Source organism: Papaver somniferum, unplaced genomic scaffold (genome assembly GCF_003573695.1).
Source record: "Papaver somniferum cultivar HN1 unplaced genomic scaffold, ASM357369v1 unplaced-scaffold_132, whole genome shotgun sequence".
Classification (NCBI taxonomy): Eukaryota; Viridiplantae; Streptophyta; class Magnoliopsida; order Ranunculales; family Papaveraceae; genus Papaver; species Papaver somniferum.
Window position 1 is genome coordinate 5,781,619 of NW_020622381.1, and position 20,187 is coordinate 5,801,805.

The following is a 20,187-nucleotide window of genomic DNA, read 5'->3' on the forward strand; positions in this document are numbered from 1 at the left end:
AGAAACCGATCTGAGAAGAAAAAAAGAGGAAAGAAACCGACTTGGTTTTATGTTCGTCACTTTGAGTTGCAGAAGGGTATGTTGGGAATATTTGAAAACTGGTCTTGTGTAAACCGCACGTGGATGGACTAGGGGATAAAATTTCTGGTCCAAAAACATGAGGATAAATCAATTCTGGGAGTGGACTAGCCAGTAACCGATTCCCTCATTTCTGGACTAGCCAGTAATTCCTAGATAAAAGATCAGATAACGATCGAGTCGTTACTTGTAAAACAGACAATAAGATCCCCCTCTTTCTCTCTCGGAGCTCAAGCCATGGCTACTGCCCTCACAGACCTCCTCCCGTCTCTCACATTCCGCCATAGGTTTCCCGCCAAAAACCTCCACCGAAACTCCTCCACATTTCTTATCTTCCCGAAACTCTCTTCTAACCCATCTCGATTGACAAAACACAACAAAAATGGATTTCGATTCAAATGTTCAATTGCCAAAGACTCAACCATTTCTCCATCAACAGTCAACAAAGACGGAGAATCAAATTCTTATTCAGTCGATTGTGTGATTGTTGGTGCTGGAATTAGTGGTTTATGTATAGCACAAGCTTTATCAACTAAACATGGTGAAATTGCTTCAAAAGTTATTGTAACAGAAGCTCAGAACCGTGTTGGTGGAAACATTTCAACGAAGGAAAGAGATGGATATCTTTGGGAAGAAGGTCCTAACAGTTTTCAACCTTCTGATACTATGCTCTCTGTTGCGGTACGATTTTTCAAATATAGGGTTTCATAATTTGGGAATTTTTCTTGTTTTATATAATTTTCACCATTTACTATATTATCCTCGCATATTTAATCACATTTCTGAAGAAATATAGAAATTCCAATTATGGTTAATTTCGTTGAGGTGAATTTTGGATGTTGATTGTAGGTAGATAATGGATTGAAGGATGAGTTGGTGTTGGCTGATCCTACAGCGCCACGTTTTGTATTATGGGATGGAAAACTGAGGCCTGTTCCATCGAAACCAGCTGACTTGCCAGTATTTGATTTGATGAGTATTAAAGGGAAGCTTAGAGCTGGACTTGGTGCTATTGGCATTCGACCTCCACCGCCAGTTTGTTCCTTCTTGCAGCTTTATATAGTTTCATTTCGATGTATTATTCATGAATTGTGCATATGTATTATGAGTTGTGGAGAAGTGAATTGGTTTTCTCATATCGTAATTGTTTGACGAAGTTGACAGGATCGCGAGGAGTCGGTGGAAGAATTTGTGCGCCGTAATCTTGGTGATGAGGTTTTTGAACGCTTGATTGAGCCATTTTGTTCAGGTGCCAACTCATCATAGTGCCAAATCTAAATATAGTTTTTGTTATTAGTTATATTGCAAAAAAATAAAAGTAGTCACATGCTTCTGACTCCAGACCAATGGCAATAAGAAAGAACAACGTCATCTCAATCTTTCACATATACCGTCCTGTGTGTTTCGTAAAGATAGTATGTAAAAGATCTCATGCTTAGAATCATGGACGTTAACTTAGAATACAGAATAGTTTTGTTGGTGCCCAACGTAGAAGCGGTTTTAAAGTATAGAACACCTGCCATCAAATTTCTTTTGGATAGGAGGGCTGCTTAGTTTTCTTTCTCATTTCAGTAGAAAATGGTCAATGCAGGTGTTTATGCTGGTGATCCTGCAAAGTTGAGCATGAGAGCAGCATTTGAAAAGGTTTGGAGGCTAGAGCAGAATGGCGGCAGCATCATCGGTGGTGCTTTCAAAGCGTTCCAACAGAAGGATAAAAATCCCAAACTACCACGAGACCCGTAATAAATTGATGCTTTGAGACTCATGACGTCTTCAATGTATGTTTAAGTTTCTTGATTGAATTGAGTTAAATGCAGGCGCTTGCCCAAACCAAAGGGACAGACAGTTGGGTCTTTTAAGAAGGGGCTGGCTATGCTTCCTGCTGCAATTTCTAAAAGGTAGAATATGATAAATAAAAGAAATGGGTCTTTACTGTCTTTGTTTTTTGGTTCGCCAGAATGCTTTAAAACTTGACAAGCTTAACATAATTGCTTCTTGTGCAGTTTGGGTAACATGGTCAAACTATCTTGGAAACTTTCAAGCATACAGAAATCAAGTGGAGGAGGATATAATTTGACATATGAAACACCAGAAGGATTGATTTCTGTCCAGGCCAAAAGTGTTGTCATGACTGTTCCATCTCATGTTGCAAGTGGCTTGTTACATCCTCTCTCTGTATGTCCCCTTCTTCAGCATTTTTGATTTATAATTAAGTCTGCTTGGATATATTTTTCTTGCTAATTTCAGTGACTTCATTTCTTATATTTAGTGCATCATTTTAATATATTATGCATTCTTTCTTGTTAAGTGTGAATAGTGAGTACGAGGCATTGGACCCCTCTCATACTGCCGTCCTGCTAATTTTATGCCTTGTTGTTAAGAAGCTGAATATAATTTCTGTTTACTCTTATGGACGTGCTTAGCTTTGCGACAATACTCCACTGCCCTATTTGACCAACATATATGAGAAAGTCCGTCTATGATAAACCAGTTGTTGCAAATGAAATATTTTTATGCAAGTAAATGATAATGACTCATATAGCTAGCTGATTTGAAAAGTTTTTTTTTTTTTTTTTTAAATTTTTTGTTGTAAGGTGGAAACACCTAAGGACTTGGGATTGAATTTCATCAGAATTGTGCTATTTCATGTCTGGAACTGTATACAAGCCTCTTGCTTGGGGGTCTCTTGAAGCGTTACGAAATGAGTCCACAACTAGTTGGTCCGCTTGAACTACCACCTCATACGTTCATTAATTTATTTTGAAAAATATGCAGTGAAGCTGCATGAGAACAAAAACCTATTTTCTTTTTAGGGAAGCGAAGTATGAGCGATCGAAGGCCATCTAAATTTTGCTCCATGGCTATCGAAACACAACCATGCACATTGCTGACATCCAAACTCGTATATCTTTTTTTCTTCTTATTAATTGATATTAAATGTCCGTGCTTATTTCCTGCAGAGTGCTGTTGCGGATTCCCTGTCCAAGTTTTATTACCCGCCAGTTGCAGCAGTTTCAATCTCATACCCATTTGAAGCTATCAAGAGGGAACGCCTGATAGATGGTGAACTAAAGGGGTTTGGCCAGTTGCATCCGCGCACTCAAGGAGTGGAGACTTTAGGTACGTACTTCCTCTAGAATTCTTTGTCTAATGTGCACACCTTACATCGTTTAGCCTTTCTCAATAAGGCAAGAACTGTTTTACTAATGATACTCAACTGTATTCCTCGTCAAACAGGAACTATATACAGTTCATCCCTCTTTCCTAACCGAGCTCCACCTGGAAGAGTTCTGCTTTTGAACTTCATAGGAGGTGCTACCAATACTGGAATTGTTAACAAGGTATGTGACATGTTCTGATTTTTCGGCATCTATGGAAGGTTCTGTATAAAACTACTATATGGAAAATTAAATTGATGCTTGTTTTTGGGAGATCGTGATTTCCTTCAATGGACCTCAAGGGCTTCGTTCTTTTGTGTACTGAACTACTGATGGATTACATTACATACATTACTGAATGCTTGCAGACGGAGGGAGAAATTGTTGAGGCAGTTGATCGAGACCTAAGAAAGATGCTAATAACTTCGAACTCCAAGGATCCACTTGTTTTAGGTGTCAGAGTTTGGCCGCAAGCCATACCCCAGTTCTTGGTTGGTCATCTGGATACTCTTGCGGATGCAAAACGTGGTCTACAAGATGGAGGATTACATGGCCTGTTTCTAGGGGGCAACTATGTTTCCGGTGTAGCCTTGGGGCGTTGTGTTGAGGGTGCTTTTGAGAGTGCTGCTGAGGTAGCTAAGTTCTTATCAGAATATTCTTACAAATAAAACAACAAATTTTGGCTGAAGAGAGAAAGTGGCATCTATTCGTATCAATTAAAGAGCTTATGTAGGATGATTGGCTATACATCTTAGCACAGGCTACTTCAATTTTTTGATTTGTTCATTGAAATGCGAAACTGAGACAGTGCAAAGGCCCCTTGTAGATGTGTAAATCCCATTCATAATTTGGTAATTTTCCATTGCTTAGTTTGTAGTAAGTGGTGTATGTAAATTTGGTAATTTTTCCATTTTTTTGAGAAACCATCCAACGTGATGAATCTTTATTAGCCAAGGCATAGTACAGGCCTTAGCCGGCCATTTTGACTTACAGGCTACCAGTTCAACCCTGATTATCCCTTGGGCCATCACATCTTTCCATCAAGACCTATCCGACCAGGAACAAGTCTGTTGCGACAAAGAATGTTTGGTGATATTCTTTTTAATCATGGAGTTTTTTACTCAATCAACGGGGTTTAAACTCCATAAATAATGCCAGAAAGTCTAATTACTACTATGTCAAAGGATTATACAACGTGATAAACGCACACTAAAAATCAAAACTTAACTTTGTCAATACAATCTTAATCTCCCAACAATCTCAAGCAATGAATGAAAAATCCCACAAAGTAGGCCCTGAAACGGGATCATGCCTCTCCCTAGAACTCTCCAGAGTCCAGCCAGAGTGGAGACTTTCTTACACGGCGAAGTCAAAGCAAAGACCCTAAAAGGCTAGCTAAAACCCTACCTTTGACTGGTGGAAATACTAGAATGTTAATGAAGGGAAACCAAAGAACCACAGATTGGGGATTATAATGAAAATGAACAGTGAACTCACCAAATCCCACAGCTTGGATTACAAGAAAGTACTAACATGTAGGGAAGAGAGATTATTTGAATTCTATATTTCTAGAAGACTCCTCCTTTATTGGTTTTACAACTTTCTCTCTTTGTGTTTAAAGTTTTAAACCATGGATTGTGGGCAATGGGGGGCAATCTAATGAGGTGTTGAAAAACTGGTCCATTCAAGTAAAGACAGTGAGGCTCGATGAGGCTCCTCGACCGAGGTCAGGTCCCTCTCCCTATCTGTAACTCTTGCAACATATTAACAACAAAACTTAGACACTCTCCTTTAGGTTTGTCTTTGTTTAGTGTTTGAGGCTATTAGCTTAGGGAATAGAAGAGAGTGAGATCTATCTATGCTTGAGTTATACACAAAGTGCAATGCACCAAGAAAAAAAAAGTCATTGAACCAAGAGAAAGATGCCCAAGGGAAGCAACATTGGGGGAACAATAACAACCTTTTCTTATTCATCTTGTTTGTTTGTTACCACCCTAATTTTCTCCCTCGCCATGGGCTTTTCTTTAGGACCAAGCTAACTATTTTGTTCCCTCTCTGAATATCATAGCAGAAGAAAAGAGTGGGAAAATTATTACACAAATCCGTAAGTAATGATAGAGGAACAGGAAAACACTAGCCACTGTTTCATTAGTGTTTTTTTTTTTCTTACCAAACATGCATTTTCATCATCAGTCAAAAAAATGCAGTACACAAATAACACAGCTCTTGCTTTAACTTTTCTATCCATTGTCCATGGCTGAGTTGATTGCATGTCTCCTAGACTTGCCTTCATGTCTTTTCTTTCGAGAATATTAAACTCGAAAAAACCTTAAAACACAAACATATCTTCTTTCTCACCCATCAACTCATGAAATCCTACCCAAAGAGCCTTCTAATGCTTTTACTTTGTCTATTTTTCCCAATTTTCAAATCCTTTGCCTCTTGTTTCCTCCCCTTTCCCTAAACATATTAATAAACAACAATATCTTACATTCATACCATAAACAAATATTGAAAAAACCAGTAGACAACCAAACCCCCTCCCCCATACTTTTCTTGCCCTATGATAGTACAATTTCACTAACCCTGAATTGTCTCAATCATTATATAAATTTTTCTAAACCACCATACTTTATGTCTCTCGTATTAGTTTAGAAACATCCCCTATTCTTCATTCTTTTTTAGATAAACAAATGAACTACTAATATATTAACATAATCAGCCTTATAACTCGTCAATTAACAATTGATTAGACTAGTTTCTTCGATGTTAATTAAATGTACGGTACGGTAGGAACCAATACATTGAACATTAGATAACGATGAGCGGATACCGATGGTAATTGGCCATTTAATTGTGCCCATTTCTTACATTCTTGAGTTCATCACAACCCCATTGTTGAAAACACGATCAGTACTGTACTAATATTATTTTATTGCTCAGACTTTAAACAAATGTTAATCTAGTAATTAACATGGGTCAAGAACAATCAACTGTGAAGACAAACTCAACAATCTTAGGTGTAGTGAACAGTATAATTGTCATTATAGATGATTAATCATATTATAAGACATACACTGTGATATTCTAATATTAAGGTTGGCACGTCCATGGAATCAATGATTTCGAGCCACACGGAACGTGGGCATCCCTTGTCTCCTTATCATATTCCACGTGGGTTCGCCGAGCATCAACTCGTTCCGCTCTCGAACTCATTAAACTGACTCGGCTCGCGTAATTAAGAAGCTTAATCATATTTGAATGTGGACGGTTCTTTTGAATAAGAATAATTATAAGGTTGGTTTAGTGATAAATCAAATCGAGAGTGGTGAAGAAAACCCAAAACAGCAAAAAAGGAAAAGAAAGAAAGAGTAGAAGAAAAGAGAGAATGGGATTGTCTGCCTTTGTATGGAGGTGATAGAGAGATATTAGACTTTGATTTTTGTTAAACAAATTTTTTGCTTTTCTGTTTAATTGTCTCAAATCTTCTACTCATTTATTTTATACGTACACAACCACTGAGGCCCCTACCAAACATGCTTGTTTTAGTTCTTTCCCTCTTTTTTGTCTATTGCTTTAGGGTTAGGGCAGACGCATCTGTCTGTCTCTTTGGGACTTGATCAAACTTCTTTCGTTCGTGTGATCTTATTCATTTCTTCGAACCAACCAAGTCACTGTAACTAACAAGGTCCAAAAGAATAAGATGTTTAGTATGGGTTCTTAATCCGTCACACATCACCCAAATTAATGGCGCATATAATGTGACCAACTGACCATAGTTGGTGGTCAATTATATGATTTTGTTAGGTCAACTTGTGGTCCAATATTCGATCCATAGATACACTTATGGATGAACATATCAGTGTGGGCTAAAGATATTTTTTGCCCTACATGCAATATTTACAGAGATATCATCTTTTTCTTTTGTCTAGCCTGAATTCGAATATGAATTGTTATGGACTAGATTTCTGCCTCCAACTTTGCTATAAAATCTTTATCCATTTCAATGCATAAGTCAGTGGATCTTTGTCTAAATCTAGTAAATCTATATAGGTTGCATTATTAATCACGTTAGTGAGCTTAGTTAAGCTGGTTAAGGGCAATATATGACACTGCAGGACCACCAATATAGTGCTTCCTTTCTTTCTTGTATTAAAAGGTACCACTGTTATTGTTGAGGACTTTCTGGTTGCGCCCCATAGTTTTCTTTAAATCAGTTACTGCACATGTTAAATCAAAAGGTAATTAAACTGCAATGCGCATATAAACCACTATGATCGCTTTCATTTTCTGCTGCGGACAATATGTTTATTTATCATCTGCATCAGACAAAATTTTCCGATAATACCATGGTCACGGATAAATTTGTCTCTAAACCTCATTGATATAGCCGAACGTGTGCCGGTTGTTTGTTTAGATGTGATGTGATTGCTTGTCATCATGAAATTGAACAAGCATATGAACTCAAGTAGTAAACATAACCAGTCTTGTTATTAATTTATTGAAAAGGACTAAAGGTCTAAAACTAAATAAATTTAGGATTAAAGGGTCAAAACAAGATTAATTAAGCCAAGCCGATGTGTTTTAGATTGAAGACACGTCTGTTTAATGTTACGTGTGAATGTCGGCCACACTGACGACAGTCTAAACCAGCAAGTCTTTTGAAGATCGACTAGCTCTGACTGACTCTTTAACCACCCTCCCTCCCACTCTCTATTTAAGCCAAAGTTGGCGGCTCTTCTCCCCTGCTCTAGCAACAAACACCAAACAACAATGGGCAGACCAAGCGTTTCATCTTCTTCATCAATTGATAGCAGTAGTCATCCTAATTACTCCGTTTCTTCATCATCCTCTGCATCTTCTTCAAAAATAGATCTTAGCACTGATTTACGTCTTGGCTTAAGCATTTCATCTTCTTCATCAAGGTTCGTACATATAATTAACAATACAATTTCTTTGCCCATCATAATGCAATGCTCTGTTTTGCAACTAGTTTATATCAACACCTATGTCTTTTGTATGTATGTTATTCGCAAAATCTTGTACTTTTTTTTTTTTCATTTTGTTGATTACATATGTGATTTGATTTCAGGGATCATGAGCAACCCAATTGGCCGCCGATAAAAAGGTCTATGAGAAATACATTAGCAGAGAAAGGAAGCAACAGACCAACTTTCTATGTGAAAGTGTATTTAGATGGGATTCCAATTGGAAGAAAGCTTGATCTGTTTGCTCATAATGGTTATATTAACCTTATAAGGACTCTTTCTCGCATGTTCCTAACCACCATTATCTGTAAGTGCTTTACTCTTGCTTTACATTTTGGATTAAAATAAAATTAGCAGTTGCAACCAACTAATGACATGATTACAATTGCATACAGACCCTGGTGTAGATCGAGTACATTCCGATCATGAAGATTATCACGTATTAACTTACGAAGATAAAGAAGGTGATTGGATGATGGTGGGAGATGTTCCTTGGGAGTAAGTTTAAAATTTTAATCTGTCCATCCATAATTCTGCTCATTTGTATAAATGTTCTGACATAAACTAATCAAATTGTATTTGTGTGTGCAGTATGTTCTTAACAACCGTGAAGAGACTGAAGATCACAAGGTCAAACCAATGCTGATGAAGTTAATCTCCACCACTCCCTGTACAGTGTTGTGTTGATGGATGAGACTTATTGTCAGCAACAAGATCGGAAACAATTAGATATATGCAATGTTGTTCCATATGACCATATGGAACATATATATTATATAGAGATGTACAAAATACAGAACAAAGATCTTATAAATTTTGGTTTTGATTTCTTTTCTTCTTTTTCACTTTCTTAACTTTTGTGTTTTGGGTGATGCCATGTCCTGTTTGCAATCCATCACAATCGATAAATTCAATTACTTGAGTAAACTAACCGCACTTGCGTGAAGAAACAAGGAATAGAAATGTGCACAAGCATGTATACTGGCCGGCCTAATGCAGTATGACCCGATGGTTTAGACGTATACACATACTAGATTTACCCTATTAGGAAATATCATATGCAATGCAAGATGCAAGGATTAAGACTAAACTTAGATATTTGTCACTCTGAATTACCCTATTTTTTATGTGAACCAGCAACACATAATATTCCAAACCATTAGTGGAACCCAAAAGTGATCACCTAGCCTAATCAAAAGAAGCAGGCTAGAGTTAACTTTTGAACTTATTCCCCTACCCTAACTCTAAGTAGTAATATAAACTTAACTTTACAGTTGCGTTCACGGCATTTCCTACTTCCTCACTAACATGCAATCTCTCTCAAGCTTCACCAAATAAGAGTAGACTATATCAATCTGACAAAATGTATTCAGCTAATTCCAGGTATGCTGAATTGTTCATCATCTTGGATATAACATTAGTAATTATTATTTTTTATTTTTTTGATCAACAAATGTAACATTTTTCGCTGAAAATGCTTCCCAGATGTAAGCAAAGTATAACAACCCATAGAAACCCAAAAGGAGAGAAGGAAAAACAAGCACAAAAAAATAAAAAATGAAGGGGTAACTTTACAAGGTCCAAATAGTCTCTGCCGGTAAAGCTCCTTCCTATGTCTTCATTATCTGAGAATTGATCATCAACCTAGTCACCAATCTGCTCCTCAGCACTGAAATCCTCTTCGTCGCCATAAGGAAGGACGACGTTCGACCAGAATAGATAGTTTGGTGTGATAAATGTCTCACTGCATTTTTTTAGTAGACATGGGTCAAATGGGAAAAACATATCAGGTCTTTCCAATCCACCATAAGCCATCGAAAAATCTGACTCGAGCAAGTTGTTAGAAACAAATTTATCAGACGCCATATACAATGACGCAGCTCTTGCCTGCCTCAAAAATTCCTCCACAATAGAAGGCAAGCACACCTTTAATGGGTTCAAAGAGTGTTCGAAAATTAGTTGTAGAGGAAATTGATAAATTTGAGGATCACCCAACATTTCCGTCATACGAAAGCAGAGCACGTACATGGCGGCCTGACATCCAGAATAAAATAGTCTATGGGCTTCGGGATTTAATGTTTTCTCTTCAGCATCAATTAACCTACAATAATGAAGACACCAATCTAGCAGACTACGTAATGTCTTACCGATGATAGGCATTTCAAGAAATTTCCCTCGAGACAAGTAACTAGCAAGATAAGAAACCGCACTCATTCTGGTTATTAGTGGATTTCCGGTACTATCAAAGGTAAAAACATTTAAAAGCGTGGTTGCAAGCTTCCCACCACACTTTCCAGGATCTAATGAGCAGGCGTAGAACATAACAAAATGGGCAAACTTCGATTTGTGTGTATTTAAAACAGTAAAACGGAAGGAGTGGACAAGTGCTTCAAATACCTCCGACAGACGACCGTTTTCAGCACAAGACTTAAGATGTTGACATGTGAGTACCATCAAGCTATCCAACTTCTCAGCAATGGAAATCACCTCATTATCGTTAACGAGCTTAAAACCGTTGTCCACATCAAATATGCCTTTACTAGGTTCAGGTGGCAAGATATCATCCCATCCTATTTCCACATCTAGCTCTAACAGCCTATACACCACTGCCGATAGCAGCATCTCTCTTCCAACAAGTTCTCCTGCTTTCAAGCCTTAACATGTTCTCAACATATACTGCCATCAAAGCTTCATCAGCAGAAATGTGAGGCATTCGCTGACTAATAATGGGGCTTAAACTCCGAGGTGCAAGAGGCATTAGCTCAGTAATGTTTACCAATGTGGAATTCACCCGGTGAAGCACCTGCTCCTTTTTTGCAATGCTGCAAGGTAGATTCAAAAATTTTACGGAAGAATTAGAATTAGGCGGCATAAAATTTCTAACAAGCATCTGCAAAGACGGGTCAAAACATTTTGCGTCAGAAGTAGCCAGACGTGTAATGAAGTCCATCAAAGCATCCAACACATATGGTCTATATTTCCACATGTTCATCCCGAAAACAGATTGCAGGAGTTTCTCATGTTGATCCACATCAATAACTGCAACTGCTCTAGATAATGCCTTTAAACACGTCACAAGCATTGCCTCTTCATCGTCAGATAGGTATTCAGAATGGTTCATAATCTCAAGTAACTGTTCATAATTGTCCGCATCTCCCCGAGCAACTGATTGCAAGGCATCACGAATTTGCTGCCACCTTATTGTCAGATAGGTATTCTTCCATGTTCCTTTCTTCTAGCATTCCCATAATTGTTCCAAGTTCTAGCTGATTACTAAACCTTTAAGCCAAGGAGAGAGATGATCCGAAGAAGAATTAAGGGATTTGTTGAGTTTTTCTGCAGTGCTATTCACAATGATAATCTTAGCCTTGAGTTCTCTCTAATCTCATGGTGATCGTAAATTACGGTAACTGTTGTAGGGCTTAAGCCTACGGATGTGCAGCCCAATATAATAGCTAGGGTTCTATTCCTATTGTATATAAAGGACTATCTATGTAACACACAAAAGCTGATGTATGAAATATTTTTCTCTATGTGCCTCTTTATCTTTGCCTATTATCTACTACAAAACGTTATCAAGCACGAAGCTAACCGCGGAGCGAGATCGGTTAAAGTTTCGTTTTCTTTTTTCTACATGGATGATAAATACAAGTTGTTCAAAAAACAAAAAAAAATGGTGCTTGGATTTACACCGTCGCTGTTATGGAATCATCGTCAAGCTAAGTGAAACCTGAGACGTTAATGGGTGAAAGATGGGCCGAAGAGAATATGCCGATTTGTACTAACGCCAAAGGAAATCTGTTGGTTTGATTTGTCGAGGCGAATGGGTTTGGTTATGATTTTTTTTTAGTAAGGTCTTTTCCAGTCGGACCTAACTCGACGCAAGAATGACATTTTGGACTCAGAAGTACTTGATCATCATTATTGTGCATTTGAGGTGGAAATCATTTTTTTGAAAAAAAATAAGGAATATATTCCTTTATACAACTTTATGCTAATGACAACGCACTGTCTAAAAGGTAGAGCTACGTATTCCCTTGTGTTTCTAAACACATGCATCCCAAATTTTGTGGAAGAACACACAAAAAGTCATATGAGTCAGATTTTATTTTGTTCTCCCTCTTCCCATTTTTTTTTTACTTCATCCATAAACTAATGAACCAGTATATGTTAAAGTATCAACAAGAGATTCACTGTCTTTAGTAGGCTATTCAACCTAAAGTAAATGGTACATTCAAAATGAGATTCTCTTGACCTATTGAGATGAAGAAATTTCTCAAATTAAGCTAATCGTAGAAAAATTGAAAATAATAAAAACTCCGAAGTAATGAGGGTAGACGTACTGACACAAGTGAAGCATGTGAAAAGAGTTGGGAATGAATCTTCTTACTGGTATTGGTAAAGCAATGCAATGCAGGTACCATAGTAGCAACCAATTTCCACTGGAAAGGTCATCAACTCACAGTGATGAGGAACTTTGCCTGGCATATTAACTATTTACTTGAATTAGATCCGATGTCTGTGCTTATGGATTGAAAAGTACATCATTCCCACGAGACATAAATTCTCTATAACACTTGAGATATATCCGGATGAAAAATATATCATCGTCCCTGAAACGTAACATATATTCACTCTAAAGTACTTGAGTTGAATCTCACTTTTGTTACTAATAAGGCCACACCACTTATTTAATATCTCAAGACTCAATGTCTAACAGATAGTGGTTTCCCTCCCACCAGCTTAAGGAATTTAAACTAGTAGTTGAACTATTTCCTTATAATGTGACTACGAGGGTTGGATCATCGAGCGCGGCATTGCTAAAAATTTGTTTCCAAGATGGAACAAAGACGTCACAAAATCTCTACATGTTCCAAGAGATGATTACACCTTGTTAAATTCCAAAGAAACCCATGCAAATGGATATCATGTGGAACCTCACAGCGATGAGGATGTAATTGATTGCATCTTTTATAACCTTTAATGAATATGGAAGGAAGCATATTCTTAAAGAAATTTATGAATCGATTTGGTGAAATGTAAATCACTAATATTTGGATATTGAATCTATATTGACCCCGAGAATAAATTTTGGGTATTGACTCATACAGACTTTGGCATAACTATAAAGCTACTTTGGTTGTGACATGATGATCGTTTTGAAAGGACTCATACATACATCACTTTATTTGAGTGAACGAGACAACGGAAAAAAGATTGACAAAATGCGAAGTGAAGGCATATCTTTCAATACGTGTTTTCTAAAGTACTAGTTGCACAACCCCCCATTCCCATTGTGCTTTTAAGTAAGAAAGCATATCACTCATTTTACAAAGTCTTCAGTAAAACAGGATCGAGACCATCCTAAGATGCAATTTACATATTACAAAGAAAACAAGGTGAAATTCAGAAAAATATTCATGCGGAATGCGGACCATTAAAGTTACTTATGACTCTGGTGAATGTTTTAAAATTTTGGACTAATTATAGTTTCCAAGAAATTTGCGTTTGGAAACTACTAGCACATATTTTACATGTAGGGGCTCACCACCCCTTGTGAATGCTAGCGAGTGTACATCAAAAGGACTTGATGGTTATTGCATGTTTAATATGATCAATGCAGAGTATCTTATACCCCAAGGTCTCGTAAAGGATATTATCAAAGGTTAAAGATGGTGCCTTAGGCATGGTTATGCGTACAAACCTACCTTTAACTGCTCGAGGAATATGCAATATTGACGCATCTTTACTTAATTCATTTTAGAACCCATATTCAACCTTTTATGCGTACCAGTTGGTAACTGGATTTAAGCCTGACATTCGTGTTCTTACGCATTTTTGGTTGCACTATGTATGTGCCATTACGAGTCCACATCGTACTATGATGGGTCACGAAAATGATTAAGTAATTTTGTTGGATATTTACTCTCAACAAATTATCCGCATTTTAAAACCTTTGGCAGGAGATCTCTTACCGCAAGATTTGTGGGCTATCATTTTAATGAGACAGTCTTCCCGTCGTTAGGGGGAGATAAGAAAACGCATTTTCTAAGGGAACGACAGGAATTGTCGTGGTGTTACCATTGTGTCTCATATTGGTTTTTGTACTCCACAAATGTAAATGTGAAGTGACAAAGAATAATCGATTTTCAGAATGTACACTGATGTCTCTAAAGTGACAAGATCACACATACCAGCTGCAAATATTCCTGCAAGGTTAGAAATCCTCAGTATGGGGTACACCATAGACTAAGGTGTTGCAACTACACTTGGTGGAAGTGTAGTTGAGGCCGTGACTCCATAAAGGAAGATGGAGAGACCATCAGGTTCGATCAATGCTCACCTAGAAAGGAAGTAGATGAGTAATTCACAACCTAATTTATATCATTAATGAAATCATGTCATTTGATTGTCTCTGACTATGTCCATGAATCAATACTGGAGGACGCTCCGAAGTTTTAAATGATTCTAGAGAACAATGAAATCCTAACGGATTATGAGAATGCACATGAGTCAATAGAAGGATCATGCGTGCACAGTGATGATATAATCCATAAATAGTTGCTCCAGAAGTAGAGCACAATGACATCGAACCATGCTTTATTTTGATTAATTTCAAATAAATAGCATATTTGGCCTATACACTCCAGGTAGAACTTAGTTCTTCGGAAAATGTACAAGTATTTGGTGTGGTAGTGTTAACCAACCAAGTGTAAAGCCTATTGGACATACACAATTAATTTTTCATAAAGCATAATGAGAAGAAAGTAGTCTTAAAGTACAAAGACTCGCCTTGTGGCGCGAGGTTTCTCACAAAGCCCTGGAATTGTTCTCTTGTAATGAACGTTATAGAGTTCTGTTACTTAGTTAGCTTGGTAATTTCAAAAGGACTTGAAATGCAGCATATGTATGTGGTTGTTACGTATCTATGAAAGAATCAAGAGATAAAAGATATTTCCAAAAGTACTTGATAGACTTTTGTTGCCCAAATCAAATGACTCTAAACCACATAGTGCGTTTACAGTTAGATAGAATGCTCACTTATAGATTCAAGCAATCAGGAGGATGTGGTATACCCGTCTAAGTGGCTATTTGATTTAGAGGGGATAGACAAGTAAGTTATTTTTCCTTGCGTATTCATAAGAAAGTTCCTGATTTGGAATTGTAGCTATTTATGTTGATGGTACAGACATGATGTGCACTCTTGATGTAATAAGAGACCTTAAAAGCTATTTAAAATCCGAATTTGAGATGAAAAATCTAGGGAAAGCTCGAATACTGATCTTGTGGTATATTATTCCACCAGTTTGCATATGTCTAAAGCTGTCAGGCAATTTAACAAAGACATGCATCCTGATAGCACTCCCATGATTAGTCGAGGTTCAAATGTAAGTAAGTAACCATTTCGTCCAAAGGAATATGACGAAGATGTGTTGGGAGATGAAATTCCCATATCTAAGTACAATATACGCATTGTTGTACTTAGCATAATAATGTACTCGATTAAATTTTACATCCTCAGGGAACTTGTTAGCTAGATATAGCTCCGCGCCAACGCAACGTTATTGGAATGGTATAGTGAATGTAATCATGTACTTAAAAGTAACCATTGACATAAATTTGTTTTATCCCTACAAAGACATTAAAAGGAATGCTAATGAAAGTGCAATCCAAAAGTTGTTGATTATGAAGGAACAATAATCTCTTCTCCAACGAAAGTAATCAGAGGGAGATATGGTAGATTATATTCTAAGTCATTACCAATATTCAGTTTCGAAAAATACATGACTAAAGGAACTATCTGGAACAACTCTAAAAGTAATCAGGGGGAGATGCCGACATGAGGGGGAGGATCCAAGGATATGATGTCGACATATTTTACTTCGAAATTGAAGTTATGTTGTACTCTTTTTCCCTTCGATCGAGAATAGTTTTTCCCAAAGGGTTTTGTTACTCGACAAGGTTTTTAGCGAGACAATACTAAAAGCATCAAGTATATTGAACATTGAAGACATGAAGATCGCGTTGATATTACTGAAAATATCTGAATCAAAGAAATGAAACGCGATAGTCTGTTAAGCAACATAAATTCCAGAATCAACAACAAGGTCTTATAAACATTCAAGTCACTAAAGTAAAGTGTGACAAACTTCTTCTGACTGCATTAGACTAATGAAAATTGTCTGACATCAGGGGGAGCATCTAATGGTGTGTTGAACTATTTTCCTTCACCGAGGTTGCTTTTCCCCACAGGGTTTTGTTACTCGACAAGGTTTTTAATGATACAACAACAAACATCGGGAATGTAATTTCCCAGCTAAGACTATTGTCTTTCCTACAAGGATTTTCTTCCTCAGGAGTTGTGAAGCGACTAGTGAACTTCAATGGAGCAAAGTGATCATCTGCAACGGATCACCCTTACTTGCATCTGTCACGTTGTACTCTATTCCCTTCGTCAAGGTTTTATCCCACTGGGTTTTCCTTGTCAAGGTTTTAATGAGGCAACGTATACGCATCCAACTATGTTCTAAGTTTACTTAATGTTGTACTCTTTTTCTTTAGTTCAGGTATTGTCCCTCTGGGTTAGCTTGACGAAGTTTTAACGAGAAAACTAACTTAAACTCAACGATCTTTGAAGATCGTATTACATGTGATGAACTACATGTAAAATACGAGGCAACATGTGGAGTATTACATGTGAAGAGCTGTACCAAGGTTTTGTCCCACTGGGTTTTTCCTTGTCAAAGTAATAATGAAGCAATTGTCTTAGACACAATAGTCATCAAGGAGAGAACTACATTTGAAGACCTACATCCGAAACATTTTATGTGAAGTACTGCATTTGGAGTTCTATTGGACCGCACAAGGGGGAGTGTTGTAAGGTTTTAGCCCACGGATGTGCATCCCAATATAATAGCTAGGGTTCTATTCCTATTGTATATAAAGGACTATCTATGTAACACACAAAAACTGATATATGAAATATTTTTCTCTATGTGCCTCTTTATCTTTGCCTATTATCTACTACAAAAGTAACCTTAATTTAACCTAATTATAAGAAACCTAGTTTATATGGGAAAAACCCTGGAAGTTTTGCGGGATAGTTATACAATCGGGCCAGGCTGGACGGCGTTAACGACCAAGAGGCTGTTACCCAAAAGACTGCCCACGGCACCTATATTTATAACTACCAGCAGCCCATAGACCAGGGCCTTTGAATTTTTCTCCCCCACCCCAAAAAAAAAAAAAAAAACCCTAGAAACTAAAGAGGGCCGCGAAGATACAAATCAGAATCTAAAATCGAAGGGTGAGAGGAATGAAATATTTCGCGGGAAGCTTTCCAAAGATACAACCCGTCAAGTTTCGAATGTAGGATCTCGTCCCCAATTTCAGATTTTCAAAGTCTACTATGAATCTCTACTTTTTAGAGTTCGGTTATTAATGGAATTCATGGTTTGTTTTTGTATGTAGCCCAACTTCTGAAGCTTTAATTCCAATTCGTTTGGATATTGAGATCGATGGGAATCGATTCAAAGATTCATTTACATGGAATCCAACCGGTAAATCTCTATTTTGGATTGACATTTGTTTTTATTTAGTTTCCATCTTGCTAATCTTCTGAATTGGTTTTTAATAATGTTAAAAGAACCGGATTCTGAAGTGGTGCTGTTCGCGAAGAGGACAGTGAAGGACCTGAAGCTCCCTCCAGCATTCATTACACAGATTTCTCAGTCTATACAAGTGAGTATATGTGTATAACTAGTAATGGTTGTGGGTTCTGCTGTAAGTTTTGACCTAATTCTAGGCAACAATGTAGTGAGTGAATCGAAGAATTCGCAGTGAAACTGTAGTTAGTTGCTTCTTGATTAGGGGATGCTTTTTGTGACTGACGGGAATCACTTTTAGTCACCCCCAAAAGGATCTCTTTGTTGGTGACTGATACAATATGCTTAAATGCTGATATAGTTTTCAGTTACTGTGATTTATCTCAATGGTTGTGAAATTGTGATGCAAATCTGGTTAAGTGGAAGCTATGTATGTATTTGTTGTATGGAAACAGATGATCTCTGGGCTTTACTTTTTTGTGAGTATGCATAGTGCCATTCTTTATATTCTGGTTGTTCATCTCTTAACTGCCGGAAATTCGTTTGTTTGTTTTCTATTTGTTACAGTCACAGCTCAACGAGTTCCGATCTTTGGAGGGTCAAGAAATGTTTACTAGTGAGAAGATAGTGACTCTCAAGGTTCATTACATGAAAACTTCTTATTTTAATCTTTTCTAGCAGTTGGTTATGGTTCTAGCAGTCGGTTATGGTTTGAGTTGCTATAGATAGTAATGTTCGTGTTTTCTTTCAGCTTGATCTTCGTGTAAATAATACCATCATAAGGGACCAGTTTTTATGGGTAAGTCTGCTTTGAGTTTTGCATTGTGACTTTGAATATAATTGTTTAATCGTGCATTTGGATTATGTAATTCTGAATGTAAATTTTGCTTATATTTTCGGCATCCGTTGATTCTTATATCGTAGGACATGAACAACTTCGAGAGTGATCCAGAAGAATTTGCAAGAACCTTCTGTAAAGACTTGGATATTAAAGACCCTGAAGTTGGGGTAGGCATTATTAGTTAAGTACTTGTTAGTGACTGATAACTTCATGCTAGTAGTTGTAATTAATTCGTATAAGTTGTATTTTACAGCCAGCAGTTGCAGTTGCAATTCGTGAACAGCTTTATGAGGTGGGGATTTTCCCAAATGTCGTTTTCTTTCTCATGTTGGATATAACTGCAAGAAAATTTTAGTCTAGCTTGCTCTGTAGAAAATTACGTTGTTGTTTGGCACTGACTATATTATGTTCTGTAGATTGCAACCCAAAATGTAACTTCTGCTAGGGAAACCAGAGTAAGCAAGAAAGGTCGTCGAGGTGAATATGTCTCTGCCAGGTATGTTATTGTTGGGTTGGATTCCTAGTTGGTATGCCTGCGGACCGTTGGTTTTATTTTTTTTATTTATCCAAAAGGATTTGAAGGCTAAAAACTCTTTGCAATTTGTTTTCAATAACCCTCAGCTTCTTTTGCTCATTCCTGCAGCAAAGTTGGTGGAGCTGCCGTGGACTTGATGAAATTATTTGGTGGAAAATCTAGTGTTCTTAGGTAGGATTGCTCTGCCACACGCTCGAGCTTAAGATTAAGGGGTTCATTTTGAAGACCCTTGTGGTTAATAATGTTGTGCATTATCTTAAACAGGAAAAGGAAGGAGTGGGACTTATATGAACCCATTGTTGATCTCTTATCAAAGGAAGAAGTAGAAGCTCTTGATGCAAGAGAAGAACGTCATGCTCGGTAAGCAACATAATCTACAAAAAAATGTTAGAACATATGTATAAGCTGATTTTAAATTTGTGCGTATGCACAATTTGCAGGATGAAGAAAAGGTTCAGTGACATGGACGATGTATATTTGACGAATTACTCAAGTGGCTAATGTGACCAAGCCTGCCTGTTTCACACCTGTCACCTGCTACTACCTTGCAGATGCAAAAGTTGTAAAACTATCCTGTTTCTTATACACCTAATATTAATATGAATGATTCACCTAGTAAAATCTAATGTTGGAATGAGCTCATTTTTTTGTTTGTTTGTGTGTTGTGTGTATTCTTTGCGTCTCAGGTTATGCCCTTTTATTATCCTGGAAGTACTAGAACTTCTTTTACTGTCGTTGATTACGAGAATATTATCAACGTCAGATTCATGGTTACTGCATAGATTATTATGGTGCAGGCTAATGTCAAAGGAACGTAGGAATAATGCTCTAGACGAGGAATCTCAGGTCCTGGAAGAAATATGTTGTGGGACAACAGATGGAATCGTTGTGACATTCCTTTAAATCTTGTGGTTATTATAGTTGCTTCATGTGGATTTTAGTACACCCGTCTCTGAGTAATTTTTCCTGGCTAAATTGGGGT

The 20,187-nt window shown here is 37.3% G+C and overlaps 3 protein-coding genes and 1 pseudogene across 4 annotated transcripts; 3 read left to right on the forward strand and 1 right to left on the reverse strand.

Moving 5' to 3' along the window:
- Positions 1-272: 272 nt before the first annotated feature.
- On the forward strand, positions 273-4,185 carry LOC113333236 (protoporphyrinogen oxidase 1, chloroplastic-like). Its single transcript, XM_026579746.1, has 9 exons — positions 273-759; positions 928-1,113; positions 1,243-1,327; positions 1,670-1,817; positions 1,896-1,976; positions 2,082-2,253; positions 3,039-3,198; positions 3,316-3,419; positions 3,605-4,185. Exons 1-9 carry the CDS (start codon positions 316-318, stop codon positions 3,902-3,904), a joined length of 1,680 nt encoding a protein of 559 aa, XP_026435531.1. The 5' UTR covers positions 273-315; the 3' UTR covers positions 3,905-4,185.
- A 3,807-nt stretch (positions 4,186-7,992) lies between these two features.
- LOC113332613 (auxin-responsive protein IAA4-like) lies at positions 7,993-9,069 on the forward strand. The gene is made up of 4 exons (XM_026579137.1): positions 7,993-8,161; positions 8,329-8,531; positions 8,620-8,722; positions 8,816-9,069. Exons 1-4 carry the CDS (start codon positions 8,010-8,012, stop codon positions 8,868-8,870), a joined length of 513 nt encoding a protein of 170 aa, XP_026434922.1. The 5' UTR covers positions 7,993-8,009; the 3' UTR covers positions 8,871-9,069.
- Positions 9,070-9,868: 799 nt separating this feature from the next.
- Positions 9,869-12,648, reverse strand: LOC113332783 (annotated as a pseudogene).
- Positions 12,649-17,461: 4,813 nt separating this feature from the next.
- LOC113333284 (chromatin structure-remodeling complex protein BSH-like) lies at positions 17,462-19,857 on the forward strand. 2 transcript variants are annotated; one of them, XM_026579793.1, is made up of 11 exons: positions 17,462-17,593; positions 17,696-17,784; positions 17,871-17,965; positions 18,397-18,468; positions 18,581-18,628; positions 18,754-18,837; positions 18,924-18,962; positions 19,087-19,166; positions 19,314-19,376; positions 19,470-19,565; positions 19,646-19,857. In XM_026579793.1, exons 1-11 carry the CDS (start codon positions 17,541-17,543, stop codon positions 19,704-19,706), a joined length of 780 nt encoding a protein of 259 aa, XP_026435578.1. In that variant the 5' UTR covers positions 17,462-17,540; the 3' UTR covers positions 19,707-19,857. The 2 variants fall into 2 exon arrangements, with proteins under 2 accessions (XP_026435578.1, XP_026435579.1); XM_026579794.1 differs by lacking the exon at positions 19,646-19,857 and having other exon boundaries at positions 19,470-19,569.
- Positions 19,858-20,187: the final 330 nt, after the last annotated feature.

Excerpts from the sequence above, each read along its gene's own strand:
- LOC113333236 (XM_026579746.1), top strand. The coding sequence starts at position 316 with ATGGCTACTGCCCTCACAGACCTCCTCCCGTCTCTCACATTCCGCCAT. Across the intron at positions 760-927 it reads ATACTATGCTCTCTGTTGCG|GTAGATAATGGATTGAAGGA; the intron begins GTACGATTTTTC and ends TGTTGATTGTAG. Across the intron at positions 3,199-3,315 it reads TCAAGGAGTGGAGACTTTAG|GAACTATATACAGTTCATCC; the intron begins GTACGTACTTCC and ends CTCGTCAAACAG.
- LOC113332613 (XM_026579137.1), top strand. The coding sequence starts at position 8,010 with ATGGGCAGACCAAGCGTTTCATCTTCTTCATCAATTGATAGCAGTAGT. Across the intron at positions 8,162-8,328 it reads ATTTCATCTTCTTCATCAAG|GGATCATGAGCAACCCAATT; the intron begins GTTCGTACATAT and ends ATTTGATTTCAG. Across the intron at positions 8,723-8,815 it reads GTGGGAGATGTTCCTTGGGA|TATGTTCTTAACAACCGTGA; the intron begins GTAAGTTTAAAA and ends TTGTGTGTGCAG.
- LOC113333284 (XM_026579793.1), top strand. The coding sequence starts at position 17,541 with ATGAAATATTTCGCGGGAAGCTTTCCAAAGATACAACCCGTCAAGTTT. Across the intron at positions 17,785-17,870 it reads ATTTACATGGAATCCAACCG|AACCGGATTCTGAAGTGGTG; the intron begins GTAAATCTCTAT and ends TAATGTTAAAAG. Across the intron at positions 18,629-18,753 it reads TAAGGGACCAGTTTTTATGG|GACATGAACAACTTCGAGAG; the intron begins GTAAGTCTGCTT and ends CTTATATCGTAG.